The sequence below is a fragment of the Paramormyrops kingsleyae genome, unplaced genomic scaffold (genome assembly GCF_048594095.1).
Source record: "Paramormyrops kingsleyae isolate MSU_618 unplaced genomic scaffold, PKINGS_0.4 ups83, whole genome shotgun sequence".
Classification (NCBI taxonomy): domain Eukaryota; kingdom Metazoa; phylum Chordata; class Actinopteri; order Osteoglossiformes; family Mormyridae; genus Paramormyrops; species Paramormyrops kingsleyae.
The window spans coordinates 88,629-104,701 of record NW_027326021.1 but is presented as its reverse complement, the minus strand read 5'-3'; the positions used below and the strand labels follow the sequence as shown (position 1 = coordinate 104,701).

General features: G+C 43.9%; 1 protein-coding gene across 12 annotated transcripts in view; it reads left to right on the top strand.

Annotated features, from left to right (window-relative positions):
- LOC111841375 (uncharacterized) overlaps positions 1-15,462 on the top strand; it is a 42,874-nt gene extending 27,412 nt beyond the window's left edge. For 10 of the 12 annotated variants that reach the window (XM_072708390.1, XM_072708391.1, XM_072708389.1 and 7 more), the window contains 9 exons: positions 1,930-2,709; positions 4,354-5,151; positions 6,796-7,593; positions 9,238-10,035; positions 11,680-12,477; positions 12,840-12,897; positions 13,028-13,433; positions 13,655-13,748; positions 13,904-15,462. Coding sequence is in view for 1 of the 12 variants with exons in the window: in XM_072708395.1 (XP_072564496.1) it covers positions 10,023-10,035; positions 11,680-12,455 (789 nt within the window). In the remaining 11 variants the exon portion in view is untranslated. The remainder of the gene's footprint in view (positions 1-1,929; positions 2,710-4,353; positions 5,152-6,795; positions 7,594-9,237; positions 10,036-11,679; positions 12,478-12,839; positions 12,898-13,027; positions 13,434-13,654; positions 13,749-13,903) is intronic. The other 2 variants (XM_072708388.1, XM_072708395.1) reach the window with 1 other exon arrangement.
- The last annotated feature ends 611 nt before the right edge of the window (positions 15,463-16,073 follow it).

Genomic DNA, 16,073 nt, shown 5'->3' with positions numbered 1-16,073 from the left:
TCCGGTCAATGAAGGCAGTTTGAAATAAAACAAAAACGGTTAAACTTTCTGGATGCGCAAACTCTCGCTCTTGGCAAAACGGTGCAGATAGTTGAGATAAAGGACTGTTACTCGATGAGATTTCGAATCCATCACTCCTTAAACGTGGAGAACATGGATCCAGAAGGTATTAATGATTATAGTGATTAAATGATAATAAAGTTGTAGCTCCCGGTATGTGACAGACGAAATGAACGGCCAAGTCTGCATTGGCCTAATGCTTGTTAGTTTTGAGGTAAAGCTGATAAGTAACACCTTTGGTTTTCGAGGTAAAATAACCGACCTGTTGAATAATTCAACTTTTATCTACAGAAACAAATGTATTTTGAACTGCAAACGGATACATTGGAAGCAGAGTTTTAAAATGAGAAAATGTAACGATGTGATAGGAAATGCCGTTCGTTATACTCCCCTTCTGTCTCCCATTCTTGCTCATCTTGTTTAAATAATAAGAAAATGAAAAGCAAGATCACTGTTACAGGGCTAGACATAAGGATTTAGGAGGGCACAGCCACTTTGGCCTTGGCTATTCATATTTTTTCTAGGGCACAAGGCCATTAAGCCTGGGCACAAGGCCAAAATCTGGAAATTTCATAGGACACCTCGGGCCTTGTGGAGGAATTTTATTTCCATAAAGGATGCACTTTTTTATTTTCAAAAAAGCAGAAACTTTCCAAAAAGGAATTGGGTCAATACTGAGTCACTAATTACCAATTACTGTAATTACCAAGTTTAGACAACCTACGCAATACGACCTTCGATTTGAGACAGAATATATATATTTATAGATATATATAGCTTTATTTCAAAAAACAAAATCCAACAATAAAGGAGCCGTCAATATTTTTGTATTTGTTTGCTCAGAACACCCGTATTCTTTTAGTGTACATGACAATTGACTTGACGTTCGTTTTTTGCACACTGCACGCTACCAGTCCTATATCCTCCCAGCAGAGCTTGGTACTTCTCTGAGTCAAATCTGCTCTGCCTCGGCAAATGTTTTTTTACAACACCATCTGACACTTACCTGAACAAAGTAGATAATTTGCAACATTTTGCGGCAGTAGCCGCGAGTTCAGCTTGCTTTCTTTTACGTTCTCGATCTTTGCGAGGCATGGTGACAGCATAAGCAGCAGACGACAACTACACGATGATTACCGAAGAGGACACCTATCTGTTATTCGGATACCGTCGGATGGCTTTTCCAATCAAAAACGTAACCCCCGATGATGCACCATTGTCATTGCTGTGGCTCCATAGTAGGCTGGACGATACATACCGTACCAGCCAATCATGCGACGAACATGTACATGATCGTATTAGTCCAGAATTCATTGCGGTTCATTCAGTAGTTGGGAATTACGAGATGTGCGGGTCGACCTTGTTTCTCGTATCGAAGGTTGGGTTCGGGTTCAGTACAGATGCATCGATTGTTGACGAGGTAAAGTGGACCGTGTCGTGCGCAAGTCTTTTGTGTAATGAACGTTACTTTCGGTAAAAAGGGGGCATACGACCAGACACACATTAAAGGCAGGCCAATCTTGGCCGTAAGGTACTTCAATTTTGACGAGGCGTGCGGCCAATTTTGAAAGGCACGACGGCCATTGGCCGCGGTGCCGCGGCTTATGTCTAGCCCTGCTGTTAGTGACAAAAGTGCAGGACTAAATGTGTTTCATTTAATATTTATTCATTTGGATATGTGTGAGAGTAAGCGTATGCATGGATGTTGTCTTCTGGTTTAGCTTTCTTAGCTTTATCGGTAATTCACATTATTTAATTTATCTGACAATCTGAAGCCCATGGACTCATTTTAAACTGATTTTGTAGTAGAGTATTTATCCAGTTATTGTCATGTTCTTATATATCTCTCTGTGTTCCATTTTGTCCCAGTTCATGAGTTTGTGGAGGACAAGTTCATCTCCATTCTGGTCGTGAACTTCGAGAGGAGCCCACTGACCATGGAGAACTTGCAGTCTCTGGTCCTCAGTGTCCCTTCATTTTATTAGTTGGATCCCAGCCTATTGCACGTAGCAACTGCACGGCTGCAAGTGGTACATCATGGTACAGAGACTGGTGTCCAGCATGGGGATGGAGAATCACCAGCTGAGGAGGATGACCATTACGGACAGGAGCTGCCATCACCCAGCTCTAGAAGGGAGGCTTCCCCTGCAGCTCCAGCATCCACGACTGAGGATGCTAATGGGCTTCCTGAGGCTCTCCCCTTGGCCTGGGGTGAAGATGAGCCCTCATCTCCATCCTTATCTGTGGCTTCTGACACTCAACCTGGAAGTCAGATTGAGCCAGAACATGCTGAGCCCTCCAGCTCCACCTTCTGGATCCCTGTGGGCCCTAACAGCACGTGGCAGCAGCTTGAGATCGAAGGCCGCAACTACCTGCGGAAGCTGGATGAGCTCAGCATCCCCGAGGGACTCTGGGGCATTACGGACTACGGTGATGACCACACCGTGGTCATGTCCGTGCATGTCTCCGTGCATGTGAGCAGTTCTCTGCGAACATGGGGCGTGAGGCAGGAGGAGAGACCTCCTCAGAGGCCCGCTGGCACCAGTCAGAGGAAGCGCAAGGCCGAGCCCGACGACACCAGCGGCTCAAGTTCTCCTCCACCGCACAAGAGGCCCATGCGCTTCTGACTGGATTCCATGTTTTTACGCTGTAAGTTACATTTTTATTTCAACATAATTAGAAGATCCCGCAGGAAAATATTAGTCAGTTACTTAATAAATGACCAAAAAGTAGTTGAATAGGACAGCTGGCCAACGTGTCTGTGTGCTTCCACTGACTGGCACCCTGACATATAATGATTTTTAACAACGAGGGGGAGAAATTCATACAGTAAATTAGTTAACAATAATTAGTAATCACGTATAGTTCTCATTTATCATAATGTAAAATTCAATAACCTTTTCTGACTATTAATCTGCACAATTTAATAATTTAATTAATATTACCTAATTTGTTTATCATTTTCTGCAATCACTGTGCGTTTAAGCAAGTTTTAAAACTAGCTGTGAAATTGTTGATGCTGTTGTTGATCTGAATGTTGCTGACAGAGCCTTAGGATACGTCTCTATACACATGAGTGAGGGGATGGATGCACTATTCTATGGAGGCCTCTGAAGAGAAAAAAATTATCCCAATTTTATATTGAGAGGGATGGTTAATTCCTTTTTAATGCAGACAACGTTAAAAGTCCCTGTTCTGCCGTTGATCTTTTGCATGCATGCTATCATGTATTAGTTTACTCTGTATTTTGATCACATGTCAAACTAAAGAATTTTTGGTTGTATTTTTGTTCCTAATTTTGAAGTAATTGTAAAATAAAAATGTTGTTCTTTTCCGCCGCCATGCTTCGTCTTACTTGTGAAGGTTATGCTTGCATTGAACTTGCTTTGTAGACAGTAAGATCCTGCCGGCATTAATTCTCCACTGTGTGGTAATTTTGAGAAATTGCGCACGTTTCTTATCCCGTCAGAATCGGTAAAACTAACGCCATGCGAATGTGTCTTAGCGCAGAGTTTAAAATATTTACGGTTTCCGGTCAATGAAGGCAGTTTGAAATAAAACAAAAACGGTTAAACTTTCTGGATGCGCAAACTCTCGCTCTTGGCAAAACGGTGCAGATAGTTGAGATAAAGGACTGTTACTCGATGAGATTTCGAATCCATCACTCCTTAAACGTGGAGAACATGGATCCAGAAGGTATTAATGATTATAGTGATTAAATGATAATAAAGTTGTAGCTCCCGGTATGTGACAGACGAAATGAACGGCCAAGTCTGCATTGGCCTAATGCTTGTTAGTTTTGAGGTAAAGCTGATAAGTAACACCTTTGGTTTTCGAGGTAAAATAACCGACCTGTTGAATAATTCAACTTTAATCTACAGAAACAAATGTATTTTGAACTGCAAACGGATACATTGGAAGCAGAGTTTTAAAATGAGAAAATGTAACGATGTGATAGGAAATGCCGTTCGTTATACTCCCCTTCTGTCTCCCATTCTTGCTCATCTTGTTTAAATAATAAGAAAATGAAAAGCAAGATCACTGTTAGTGACAAAAGTGCAGGACTAAATGTGTTTCATTTAATATTTATTCATTTGGATATGTGTGAGAGTAAGCGTATGTATGGATGTTGTCTTCTGGTTTAGCTTTCTTAGCTTTATCGGTAATTCACATTATTTCATTTATCTGACAATCTGAAGCCCATGGACTCATTTTAAACTGATTTTGTAGTAGAGTATTTATCCAGTTATTGTCATGTTCTTATATATCTCTCTGTGTTCCATTTTGTCCCAGTTCATGAGTTTGTGGAGGACAAGTTCATCTCCATTCTGGTTGTGAACTTCGAGAGGAGCCCACTGACCATGGAGAACTTGCAGTCTCTGGCCCTCAGTGTCCCTTCATTTTATTGGCGGCTCACTGGGGAGGAGTTGGATCCCAGCCTATTGCACGTAGCAACTGCACGGCTGCAAGTGGTACATCATGGTACAGAGACTGGTGTCCAGCATGGGGATGGAGAATCACCAGCTGAGGAGGATGACCATTACGGACAGGAGCTGCCATCACCCAGCTCTAGAAGGGAGGCTTCCCCTGCAGCTCCAGCATCCACGACTGAGGATGCTAATGGGCTTCCTGAGGCTCTCCCCTTGGCCTGGGGTGAAGATGAGCCCTCATCTCCATCCTTATCTGTGGCTTCTGACACTCAACCTGGAAGTCAGATTGAGCCAGAACATGCTGAGCCCTCCAGCTCCACCTTCTGGATCCCTGTGGGCCCTAACAGCACGTGGCAGCAGCTTGAGATCGAAGGCCGCAACTACCTGCGGAAGCTGGATGAGCTCAGCATCCCCGAGGGACTCTGGGGCATTACGGACTACGGTGATGACCACACCGTGGTCATGTCCGTGCATGTCTCCGTGCATGTGAGCAGTTCTCTGCGAACATGGGGCGTGAGGCAGGAGGAGAGACCTCCTCAGAGGCCCGCTGGCACCAGTCAGAGGAAGCGCAAGGCCGAGCCCGACGACACCAGCGGCTCAAGTTCTCCTCCACCGCACAAGAGGCCCATGCGCTTCTGACTGGATTCCATGTTTTTACGCTGTAAGTTACATTTTTATTTCAACATAATTAGAAGATCCCGCAGGAAAATATTAGTCAGTTACTTAATAAATGACCAAAAAGTAGTTGAATAGGACAGCTGGCCAACGTGTCTGTGTGCTTCCACTGACTGGCACCCTGACATATAATGATTTTTAACAACGAGGGGGAGAAATTCATACAGTAAATTAGTTAACAATAATTAGTAATCACGTATAGTTCTCATTTATCATAATGTAAAATTCAATAACCTTTTCTGACTATTAATCTGCACAATTTAATAATTTAATTAATATTACCTAATTTGTTTATCATTTTCTGCAATCACTGTGCGTTTAAGCAAGTTTTAAAACTAGCTGTGAAATTGTTGATGCTGTTGTTGATCTGAATGTTGCTGACAGAGCCTTAGGATACGTCTCTATACACATGAGTGAGGGGATGGATGCACTATTCTATGGAGGCCTCTGAAGAGAAAAAAATTATCCCAATTTTATATTGAGAGGGATGGTTAATTCCTTTTTAATGCAGACAACGTTAAAAGTCCCTGTTCTGCCGTTGATCTTTTGCATGCATGCTATCATGTATTAGTTTACTCTGTATTTTGATCACATGTCAAACTAAAGAATTTTTGGTTGTATTTTTGTTCCTAATTTTGAAGTAATTGTAAAATAAAAATGTTGTTCTTTTCCGCCGCCATGCTTCGTCTTACTTGTGAAGGTTATGCTTGCATTGAACTTGCTTTGTAGACAGTAAGATCCTGCCGGCATTAATTCTCCACTGTGTGGTAATTTTGAGAAATTGCGCACGTTTCTTATCCCGTCAGAATCGGTAAAACTAACGCCATGCGAATGTGTCTTAGCGCAGAGTTTAAAATATTTACGGTTTCCGGTCAATGAAGGCAGTTTGAAATAAAACAAAAACGGTTAAACTTTCTGGATGCGCAAACTCTCGCTCTTGGCAAAACGGTGCAGATAGTTGAGATAAAGGACTGTTACTCGATGAGATTTCGAATCCATCACTCCTTAAACGTGGAGAACATGGATCCAGAAGGTATTAATGATTATAGTGATTAAATGATAATAAAGTTGTAGCTCCCGGTATGTGACAGACGAAATGAACGGCCAAGTCTGCATTGGCCTAATGCTTGTTAGTTTTGAGGTAAAGCTGATAAGTAACACCTTTGGTTTTCGAGGTAAAATAACCGACCTGTTGAATAATTCAACTTTAATCTACAGAAACAAATGTATTTTGAACTGCAAACGGATACATTGGAAGCAGAGTTTTAAAATGAGAAAATGTAACGATGTGATAGGAAATGCCGTTCGTTATACTCCCCTTCTGTCTCCCATTCTTGCTCATCTTGTTTAAATAATAAGAAAATGAAAAGCAAGATCACTGTTAGTGACAAAAGTGCAGGACTAAATGTGTTTCATTTAATATTTATTCATTTGGATATGTGTGAGAGTAAGCGTATGTATGGATGTTGTCTTCTGGTTTAGCTTTCTTAGCTTTATCGGTAATTCACATTATTTCATTTATCTGACAATCTGAAGCCCATGGACTCATTTTAAACTGATTTTGTAGTAGAGTATTTATCCAGTTATTGTCATGTTCTTATATATCTCTCTGTGTTCCATTTTGTCCCAGTTCATGAGTTTGTGGAGGACAAGTTCATCTCCATTCTGGTTGTGAACTTCGAGAGGAGCCCACTGACCATGGAGAACTTGCAGTCTCTGGCCCTCAGTGTCCCTTCATTTTATTGGCGGCTCACTGGGGAGGAGTTGGATCCCAGCCTATTGCACGTAGCAACTGCACGGCTGCAAGTGGTACATCATGGTACAGAGACTGGTGTCCAGCATGGGGATGGAGAATCACCAGCTGAGGAGGATGACCATTACGGACAGGAGCTGCCATCACCCAGCTCTAGAAGGGAGGCTTCCCCTGCAGCTCCAGCATCCACGACTGAGGATGCTAATGGGCTTCCTGAGGCTCTCCCCTTGGCCTGGGGTGAAGATGAGCCCTCATCTCCATCCTTATCTGTGGCTTCTGACACTCAACCTGGAAGTCAGATTGAGCCAGAACATGCTGAGCCCTCCAGCTCCACCTTCTGGATCCCTGTGGGCCCTAACAGCACGTGGCAGCAGCTTGAGATCGAAGGCCGCAACTACCTGCGGAAGCTGGATGAGCTCAGCATCCCCGAGGGACTCTGGGGCATTACGGACTACGGTGATGACCACACCGTGGTCATGTCCGTGCATGTCTCCGTGCATGTGAGCAGTTCTCTGCGAACATGGGGCGTGAGGCAGGAGGAGAGACCTCCTCAGAGGCCCGCTGGCACCAGTCAGAGGAAGCGCAAGGCCGAGCCCGACGACACCAGCGGCTCAAGTTCTCCTCCACCGCACAAGAGGCCCATGCGCTTCTGACTGGATTCCATGTTTTTACGCTGTAAGTTACATTTTTATTTCAACATAATTAGAAGATCCCGCAGGAAAATATTAGTCAGTTACTTAATAAATGACCAAAAAGTAGTTGAATAGGACAGCTGGCCAACGTGTCTGTGTGCTTCCACTGACTGGCACCCTGACATATAATGATTTTTAACAACGAGGGGGAGAAATTCATACAGTAAATTAGTTAACAATAATTAGTAATCACGTATAGTTCTCATTTATCATAATGTAAAATTCAATAACCTTTTCTGACTATTAATCTGCACAATTTAATAATTTAATTAATATTACCTAATTTGTTTATCATTTTCTGCAATCACTGTGCGTTTAAGCAAGTTTTAAAACTAGCTGTGAAATTGTTGATGCTGTTGTTGATCTGAATGTTGCTGACAGAGCCTTAGGATACGTCTCTATACACATGAGTGAGGGGATGGATGCACTATTCTATGGAGGCCTCTGAAGAGAAAAAAATTATCCCAATTTTATATTGAGAGGGATGGTTAATTCCTTTTTAATGCAGACAACGTTAAAAGTCCCTGTTCTGCCGTTGATCTTTTGCATGCATGCTATCATGTATTAGTTTACTCTGTATTTTGATCACATGTCAAACTAAAGAATTTTTGGTTGTATTTTTGTTCCTAATTTTGAAGTAATTGTAAAATAAAAATGTTGTTCTTTTCCGCCGCCATGCTTCGTCTTACTTGTGAAGGTTATGCTTGCATTGAACTTGCTTTGTAGACAGTAAGATCCTGCCGGCATTAATTCTCCACTGTGTGGTAATTTTGAGAAATTGCGCACGTTTCTTATCCCGTCAGAATCGGTAAAACTAACGCCATGCGAATGTGTCTTAGCGCAGAGTTTAAAATATTTACGGTTTCCGGTCAATGAAGGCAGTTTGAAATAAAACAAAAACGGTTAAACTTTCTGGATGCGCAAACTCTCGCTCTTGGCAAAATGGTGCAGATAGTTGAGATAAAGGACTGTTACTCGATGAGATTTCGAATCCATCACTCCTTAAACGTGAAGAACATGGATCCAGAAGGTGTTAATGATTATAGTGATTAAATGATAATAAAGTTGTAGCTCCCGGTATGTGACAGACGAAATGAACGGCCAAGTCTGCATTGGCCTAATGCTTGTTAGTTTTGAGGTAAAGCTGATAAGTAACACCTTTGGTTTTCGAGGTAAAATAACCGACCTGTTGAATAATTCAACTTTAATCTACAGAAACAAATGTATTTTGAACTGCAAACGGATACATTGGAAGCAGAGTTTTAAAATGAGAAAATGTAACGATGTGATAGGAAATGCCGTTCGTTATACTCCCCTTCTGTCTCCCATTCTTGCTCATCTTGTTTAAATAATAAGAAAATGAAAAGCAAGATCACTGTTAGTGACAAAAGTGCAGGACTAAATGTGTTTCATTTAATATTTATTCATTTGGATATGTGTGAGAGTAAGCGTATGCATGGATGTTGTCTTCTGGTTTAGCTTTCTTAGCTTTATCGGTAATTCACATTATTTCATTTATCTGACAATCTGAAGCCCATGGACTCATTTTAAACTGATTTTGTAGTAGAGTATTTATCCAGTTATTGTCATGTTCTTATATATCTCTCTGTGTTCCATTTTGTCCCAGTTCATGAGTTTGTGGAGGACAAGTTCATCTCCATTCTGGTCGTGAACTTCGAGAGGAGCCCACTGACCATGGAGAACTTGCAGTCTCTGGCCCTCAGTGTCCCTTCATTTTATTGGCGGCTCACTGGGGAGGAGTTGGATCCCAGCCTATTGCACGTAGCAACTGCACGGCTGCAAGTGGTACATCATGGTACAGAGACTGGTGTCCAGCATGGGGATGGAGAATCACCAACTGAGGAGGATGACCATTACGGACGGGAGCTGCCATCACCCAGCTCTAGAAGGGAGGCTTCCCCTGCAGCTCCAGCATCCACGACTGAGGATGCTAATGGGCTTCCTGAGGCTCTCCCCTTGGCCTGGGGTGAAGATGAGCCCTCATCTCCATCCTTATCTGTGGCTTCTGACACTCAACCTGGAAGTCAGATTGAGCCAGAACATGCTGAGCCCTCCAGCTCCACCTTCTGGATCCCTGTGGGCCCTAACAGCACGTGGCAGCAGCTTGAGATCGAAGGCCGCAACTACCTATGGAAGCTGGATGAGCTCAGCATCCCCGAGGGACTCTGGGGCATTACGGACTACGGTGATGACCACACCGTGCTCATGTCCGTGCATGTCTCCGTGCATGTGAGCAGTTCTCTGCGAACATGGGGCGTGAGGCAGGAGGAGAGGCCTCCTCAGAGGCCCGCTGGCACCAGTCAGAGGAAGCGCAAGGCCGAGCCCGACGACACCAGCGGCTCAAGTTCTCCTCCACCGCACAAGAGGCCCATGCGCTTCTGACTGGATTCCATGTTTTTACGCTGTAAGTTACATTTTTATTTCAACATAATTAGAAGATCCCGCAGGATAATATTAGTCAGTTACTTAATAAATGACCAAAAAGTAGTTGAATAGGACAGCTGGCCAACGTGTCTGTGTGCTTTCACTGACTGGCACCCTGACATATAATGATTTTTAACAACGAGGGGGAAAAATTCATACAGTAAATTAGTTAACAATAATTAGTAATCAAGTATAGTTCTCATTTATCATAATGTAAAATTCAATAACCTTTTCTGACTATTAATCTGCACAATTTAATAATTTAATTAATATTACCTAATTTGTTTATCATTTTCTGCAATCACTGTGCGTTTAAGCAAGTTTTAAAACTAGCTGTGAAATTGTTGATGCTGTTGTTGATCTGAATGTTGCTGACAGAGCCTTAGGATACGTCTCTATACACATGAGTGAGGGGATGGATGCACTATTCTATGGAGGCCTCTGAAGAGAAAAAAATTATCCCAATTTTATATTGAGAGGGATGGTTAATTCCTTTTTAATGCAGACAACGTTAAAAGTCCCTGTTCTGCCGTTGATCTTTTGCATGCATGCTATCATGTATTAGTTTACTCTGTATTTTGATCACATGTCAAACTAAAGAATTTTTGGTCATATTTTTGTTCCTAATTTTGAAGTAATTGTAAAATAAAAATGTTGTTCTTTTCCGCCGCCATGCTTCGTCTTACTTGTGAAGGTTATACTTGCATTGAACTTGCTTTGTAGACAGTAAGATCCTGCCGGCATTAATTCTCCACTGTGTGGTAATTTTGAGAAATTGCGCACGTTTCTTATCCCGTCAGAATCGGTAAAACTAACGCCATGCGAATGTGTCTTAGCGCAGAGTTTAAAATATTTACGGTTTCCGGTCAATGAAGGCAGTTTGAAATAAAACAAAAACGGTTAAACTTTCTGGATGCGCAAACTCTCGCTCTTGGCAAAACGGTGCAGATAGTTGAGATAAAGGACTGTTACTCGATGAGATTTCGAATCCATCACTCCTTAAACGTGGAGAACATGGATCCAGAAGGTATTAATGATTATAGTGATTAAATGATAATAAAGTTGTAGCTCCCGGTATGTGACAGACGAAATGAACGGCCAAGTCTGCATTGGCCTAATGCTTGTTAGTTTTGAGGTAAAGCTGATAAGTAACACCTTTGGTTTTCGAGGTAAAATAACCGACCTGTTGAATAATTCAACTTTAATCTACAGAAACAAATGTATTTTGAACTGCAAACGGATACATTGGAAGCAGAGTTTTAAAATGAGAAAATGTAACGATGTGATAGGAAATGCCGTTCGTTATACTCCCCTTCTGTCTCCCATTCTTGCTCATCTTGTTTAAATAATAAGAAAATGAAAAGCAAGATCACTGTTAGTGACAAAAGTGCAGGACTAAATGTGTTTCATTTAATATTTATTCATTTGGATATGTGTGAGAGTAAGCGTATGCATGGATGTTGTCTTCTGGTTTAGCTTTCTTAGCTTTATCGGTAATTCACATTATTTCATTTATCTGACAATCTGAAGCCCATGGACTCATTTTAAACTGATTTTGTAGTAGAGTATTTATCCAGTTATTGTCATGTTCTTATATATCTCTCTGTGTTCCATTTTGTCCCAGTTCATGAGTTTGTGGAGGACAAGTTCATCTCCATTCTGGTCGTGAACTTCGAGAGGAGCCCACTGACCATGGAGAACTTGCAGTCTCTGGCCCTCAGTGTCCCTTCATTTTATTGGCGGCTCACTGGGGAGGAGTTGGATCCCAGCCTATTGCACGTAGCAACTGCACGGCTGCAAGTGGTACATCATGGTACAGAGACTGGTGTCCAGCATGGGGATGGAGAATCACCAACTGAGGAGGATGACCATTACGGACGGGAGCTGCCATCACCCAGCTCTAGAAGGGAGGCTTCCCCTGCAGCTCCAGCATCCACGACTGAGGATGCTAATGGGCTTCCTGAGGCTCTCCCCTTGGCCTGGGGTGAAGATGAGCCCTCATCTCCATCCTTATCTGTGGCTTCTGACACTCAACCTGGAAGTCAGATTGAGCCAGAACATGCTGAGCCCTCCAGCTCCACCTTCTGGATCCCTGTGGGCCCTAACAGCACGTGGCAGCAGCTTGAGATCGAAGGCCGCAACTACCTATGGAAGCTGGATGAGCTCAGCATCCCCGAGGGACTCTGGGGCATTACGGACTACGGTGATGACCACACCGTGCTCATGTCCGTGCATGTCTCCGTGCATGTGAGCAGTTCTCTGCGAACATGGGGCGTGAGGCAGGAGGAGAGGCCTCCTCAGAGGCCCGCTGGCACCAGTCAGAGGAAGCGCAAGGCCGAGCCCGACGACACCAGCGGCTCAAGTTCTCCTCCACCGCACAAGAGGCCCATGCGCTTCTGACTGGATTCCATGTTTTTACGCTGTAAGTTACATTTTTATTTCAACATAATTAGAAGATCCCGCAGGATAATATTAGTCAGTTACTTAATAAATGACCAAAAAGTCGTTGCTGCAGTATATATTCCATAAATTTACTGCAGTTTTATGAGTCCTTATAAAGTAATAACTGTAAGCGTTCTTTAAGTATGAAAGAGTTTAGTACCCCTGCAGCGGACGGGCACGTGTCCCCATAATTATAACTTTAGGTTACATTTCTGCATGACTTAGTATTCAGTAAGTACCAGGTAGTGTTGGGTGGTACTCACGTCTCGTATTTACCATTTATATCAGTCTTCAAAGTCTTTAGATAATTAAGGTTGGTCTTGGTTGTTTTCTTGCCTGGAGAAACAGACTTTTGATGCCATGACGCCACAGCAGCACAACAGATGTCAGTACGGTGGAGGTAAGAGTTTGAAACGTTCATCAGCCTCTCAGCCACGCATCTCGCCTGGATACGGGATTCAGCTTTTATTCTTCTGTATTACTCCCTAAGTCCCTCACTCTGCACAATCTCTATACCGTTTGCTTTATAGGAGGGAGGAGCAGCACAAATGCAGCTGACAGACGTAAAGCCATGTGCTGGCAGCAGATGCTTCGCACCCCTTAATAGCGGATCTGTTGCTGGTAAGACTGTCTGTGCTGCCTGGCATCTCAGTAACCAGGTGAAACTCCCCAGGCAAGGTAAGGATCATATTGTGTTGAGTTTGTGAGTTTCCTGTGTGTAAAGACAGTTTTAGGGTCAGTATGGAGCCTGGCACAGGCATGAGCTGGGGAGACGTGACCAAAGACTCATTCACAGTCTGCACTGTTACTCTTGTGTGTCTTTTCATTCAAATCTCTTTCCCCACAGTGTCCATCATCTTGAGCAGCACCGGCTGTGATTTAGCATGAAGGATGCCTGTTCAGTTTTCCACCTGAACAAGTGCCCTCTGGACCCAGGTGTGCACTACATGAGCACTTTATGTTCCTGACTCCTTATCAGCGTTTACATTTACATTCTCAGCCAGTATTTAATCTGTAAAGTTCCACTCGGTGAGATTTATACAGACACGAATAAAGAGCACAGTCAAAGGATGTTTTTGCTTCTGCCTCATTTAACAGGCTATTCCCAATTTCCCTCTGGGTCTGTGTTTTCACCTCTTGAATGCTGGGATTTGTAGGCCCCGAGGTGCTGCCAGCGAGGGTGAGAGGGTTCAGAGATGGAGGAAGCCAGGGTGTTGCTGCAGTCCAGCAGTCAGAGCCACATTAACGCAGGTACACCCCCTCAGTATGTGTCTTGTATGCATATCAGATCTGGCTGAACATAGTCCTCCAAAGCTGTAGTGTAATCCTGGTCAACCTCTGGGGTTAGTTGCTCTGTTGGCCTGTGGAAAAATGGGTACTCTTAATGTATTCTGTGTGTTTTGCAGGAATATTTCCAGGCACTCTGCACCAACCTGGCTCACCTGGACAATAAAATCTGTTATATCAGGCTGCTGCTTGTGGACTACAGCTGAGCCTTCAACAGAATCATTCCATGCTGGCTCACGGCTAAGCTCCTGAACTTGGGGTCAGCTCTTCACCATGTACTGTAACTGGATTCTGGACTTTCTCACCGGCAGACTCCCAACAAGTGTGCATTGGTGGGAAGAACTCTTCCTCCATCATCACCAACACGGGCAACCCCGCAGGGCAGTGTGCTGAGCCCCCTGCTCTACTCCATCTTCACCCACGACTGCGTAACCAAGTTTCGCTCCAACTCCATCTTGAAGCTGCTGACGACACCACCGTCATTGGTCTGATCTGCAACGATGATGAGGAGGTCAGAGATCCTGAAGGATGCTGTCGAGATAACAACCTCACCGTCAACGTTAGCAAAACCAAGTAGCTGATCCTGGACTTTGACAAGCAGGTGACTCTCCAAAGTCCTAGCTACATCGCAGAGGATGGTGTGGAGCAGATCAACAGGGTCAAGTTCCTCGGGCACACAGCTTCCAAGACATCGTCTTCACACACTGTCTGACATGACACTAACATTTCCTCACACTGCCACTATTACCTCATGCTGTACCGTTGCTGTGTCTGTCTATGTTGTTTCCATTACTTTAATTTTATTTATATTGTTTTATCACTGGTGCTCTCTGTTTATACTGTTGACGTTAGGGCTGCCACTACCGACTATTGTTTTTTTTTGTTTTTTGTTTTTTTTCTCTCATCAGCAGCGAGTTACAGCAGCTCTGTCCTGTTTATTGTTTTGTTTGGTGTGTTTTAATGTTTATTTTTTTGTTTTTCTCTCATTTTTTTAAAACCTTCATGGGGTGAGGGACCACGTGACGCTCAGTGGTGCATGGCGGCGTTTTAGTCTCGCTCCCCAAGTCCTACCGCCGGTTTCCCGTTTTTTTGAATGTCTATCAGGCACTTTTATTTTGGTTTACTTTGCTGAACTCATCCGCATAACTTTACTGCTATTATGGATCACTCTGGGCGCAGAACACCTCCTCAATCTTCGACCGCAAGTCCGGCGAAGAAAGCACAAAACCATGTGCGGGCATGTTGCGTCAGCGCTGGCAACATGGCGGGCAGCGCTGACGCGCTGAGTTCGGATGTTTGCAGGTTAAAAGAGTTTGTTAAGGAGCAGATCGAGTCTCTCCATACAAACCTGCCGTCCTCCTTCCAGAGGAATTTTACAGATCTGAGGGCTGATGTCGGCGATCTGAAGGTGGAGCAGCAAAAGCTCGGTAAATCTTTTGAGTAAATCTTTTGAGTTGTTTCAAGGCCAAGTCCAGAAACACGAAATTGAACTGGGGTTCAATTTCGAAGTTGGTCTCCTTCGTAATAAGCTTGCCGAGCAAGAGGATAGGGAGCGGAGAAATAATATCAGGATCGTCGGGGTTCCGGAAGACGTGGAGAAGGGCAACTTACTGCGGTTTTTGGATCTTCAGTGGACGAAGTGGTTTCCGGGTCTTGCCAACTTCAGTCCCGAAGTGATGAGGGCTCATCGGGTGTCTGCCGGCAGTGGCGATGGTTTGCGCCCGCACCCCATTGTTCTGAATCTCCTACGCTACACCGAACGGCAGATTATACTGCAGGAGGCTCGGAGATCGCCGGTTCGTTTCGAGGGACGAAAAATCCTTTTTTTCGCCGATTACAGCGCCCAGACGGCCCGAGCTCGCAAGGCTATGTCCCCCGTTTTGAAGAAGGCTCGGGAAGCTGGTGTTCCTGCTTTTCTGTTGTACCCGACTAAAGTTCGCCTTTCTTTTGCGGGTAACCAGTGGTTTTTTACCGACCCAGAAGAAGCTCTTCAGGCAATCGGCGCTTTCACCTCCACCGGTTCCTGGCCAATTTAATATGCCTATTCGGTCTGCTTTGTTGTTTGCCTGTTATAATATTGCGGTCACACTGTGCGTGTGGAGTATATAAATCGGGTGCTTTTCTGTTAACGATTTTGTGTCTGTTCTATAGTTGATTTTGCTTTGTAGTTTACGCCGGGGGTAGCCGGCGGGCTTGAGTATTCACGCATGCCTTATCCCCTGCGTGTCACGCGCTGGCTTTTGGCCCCGCGCTGTTCTGGGGGGATGGGGGGGAGGGGGGTGTTTTGTG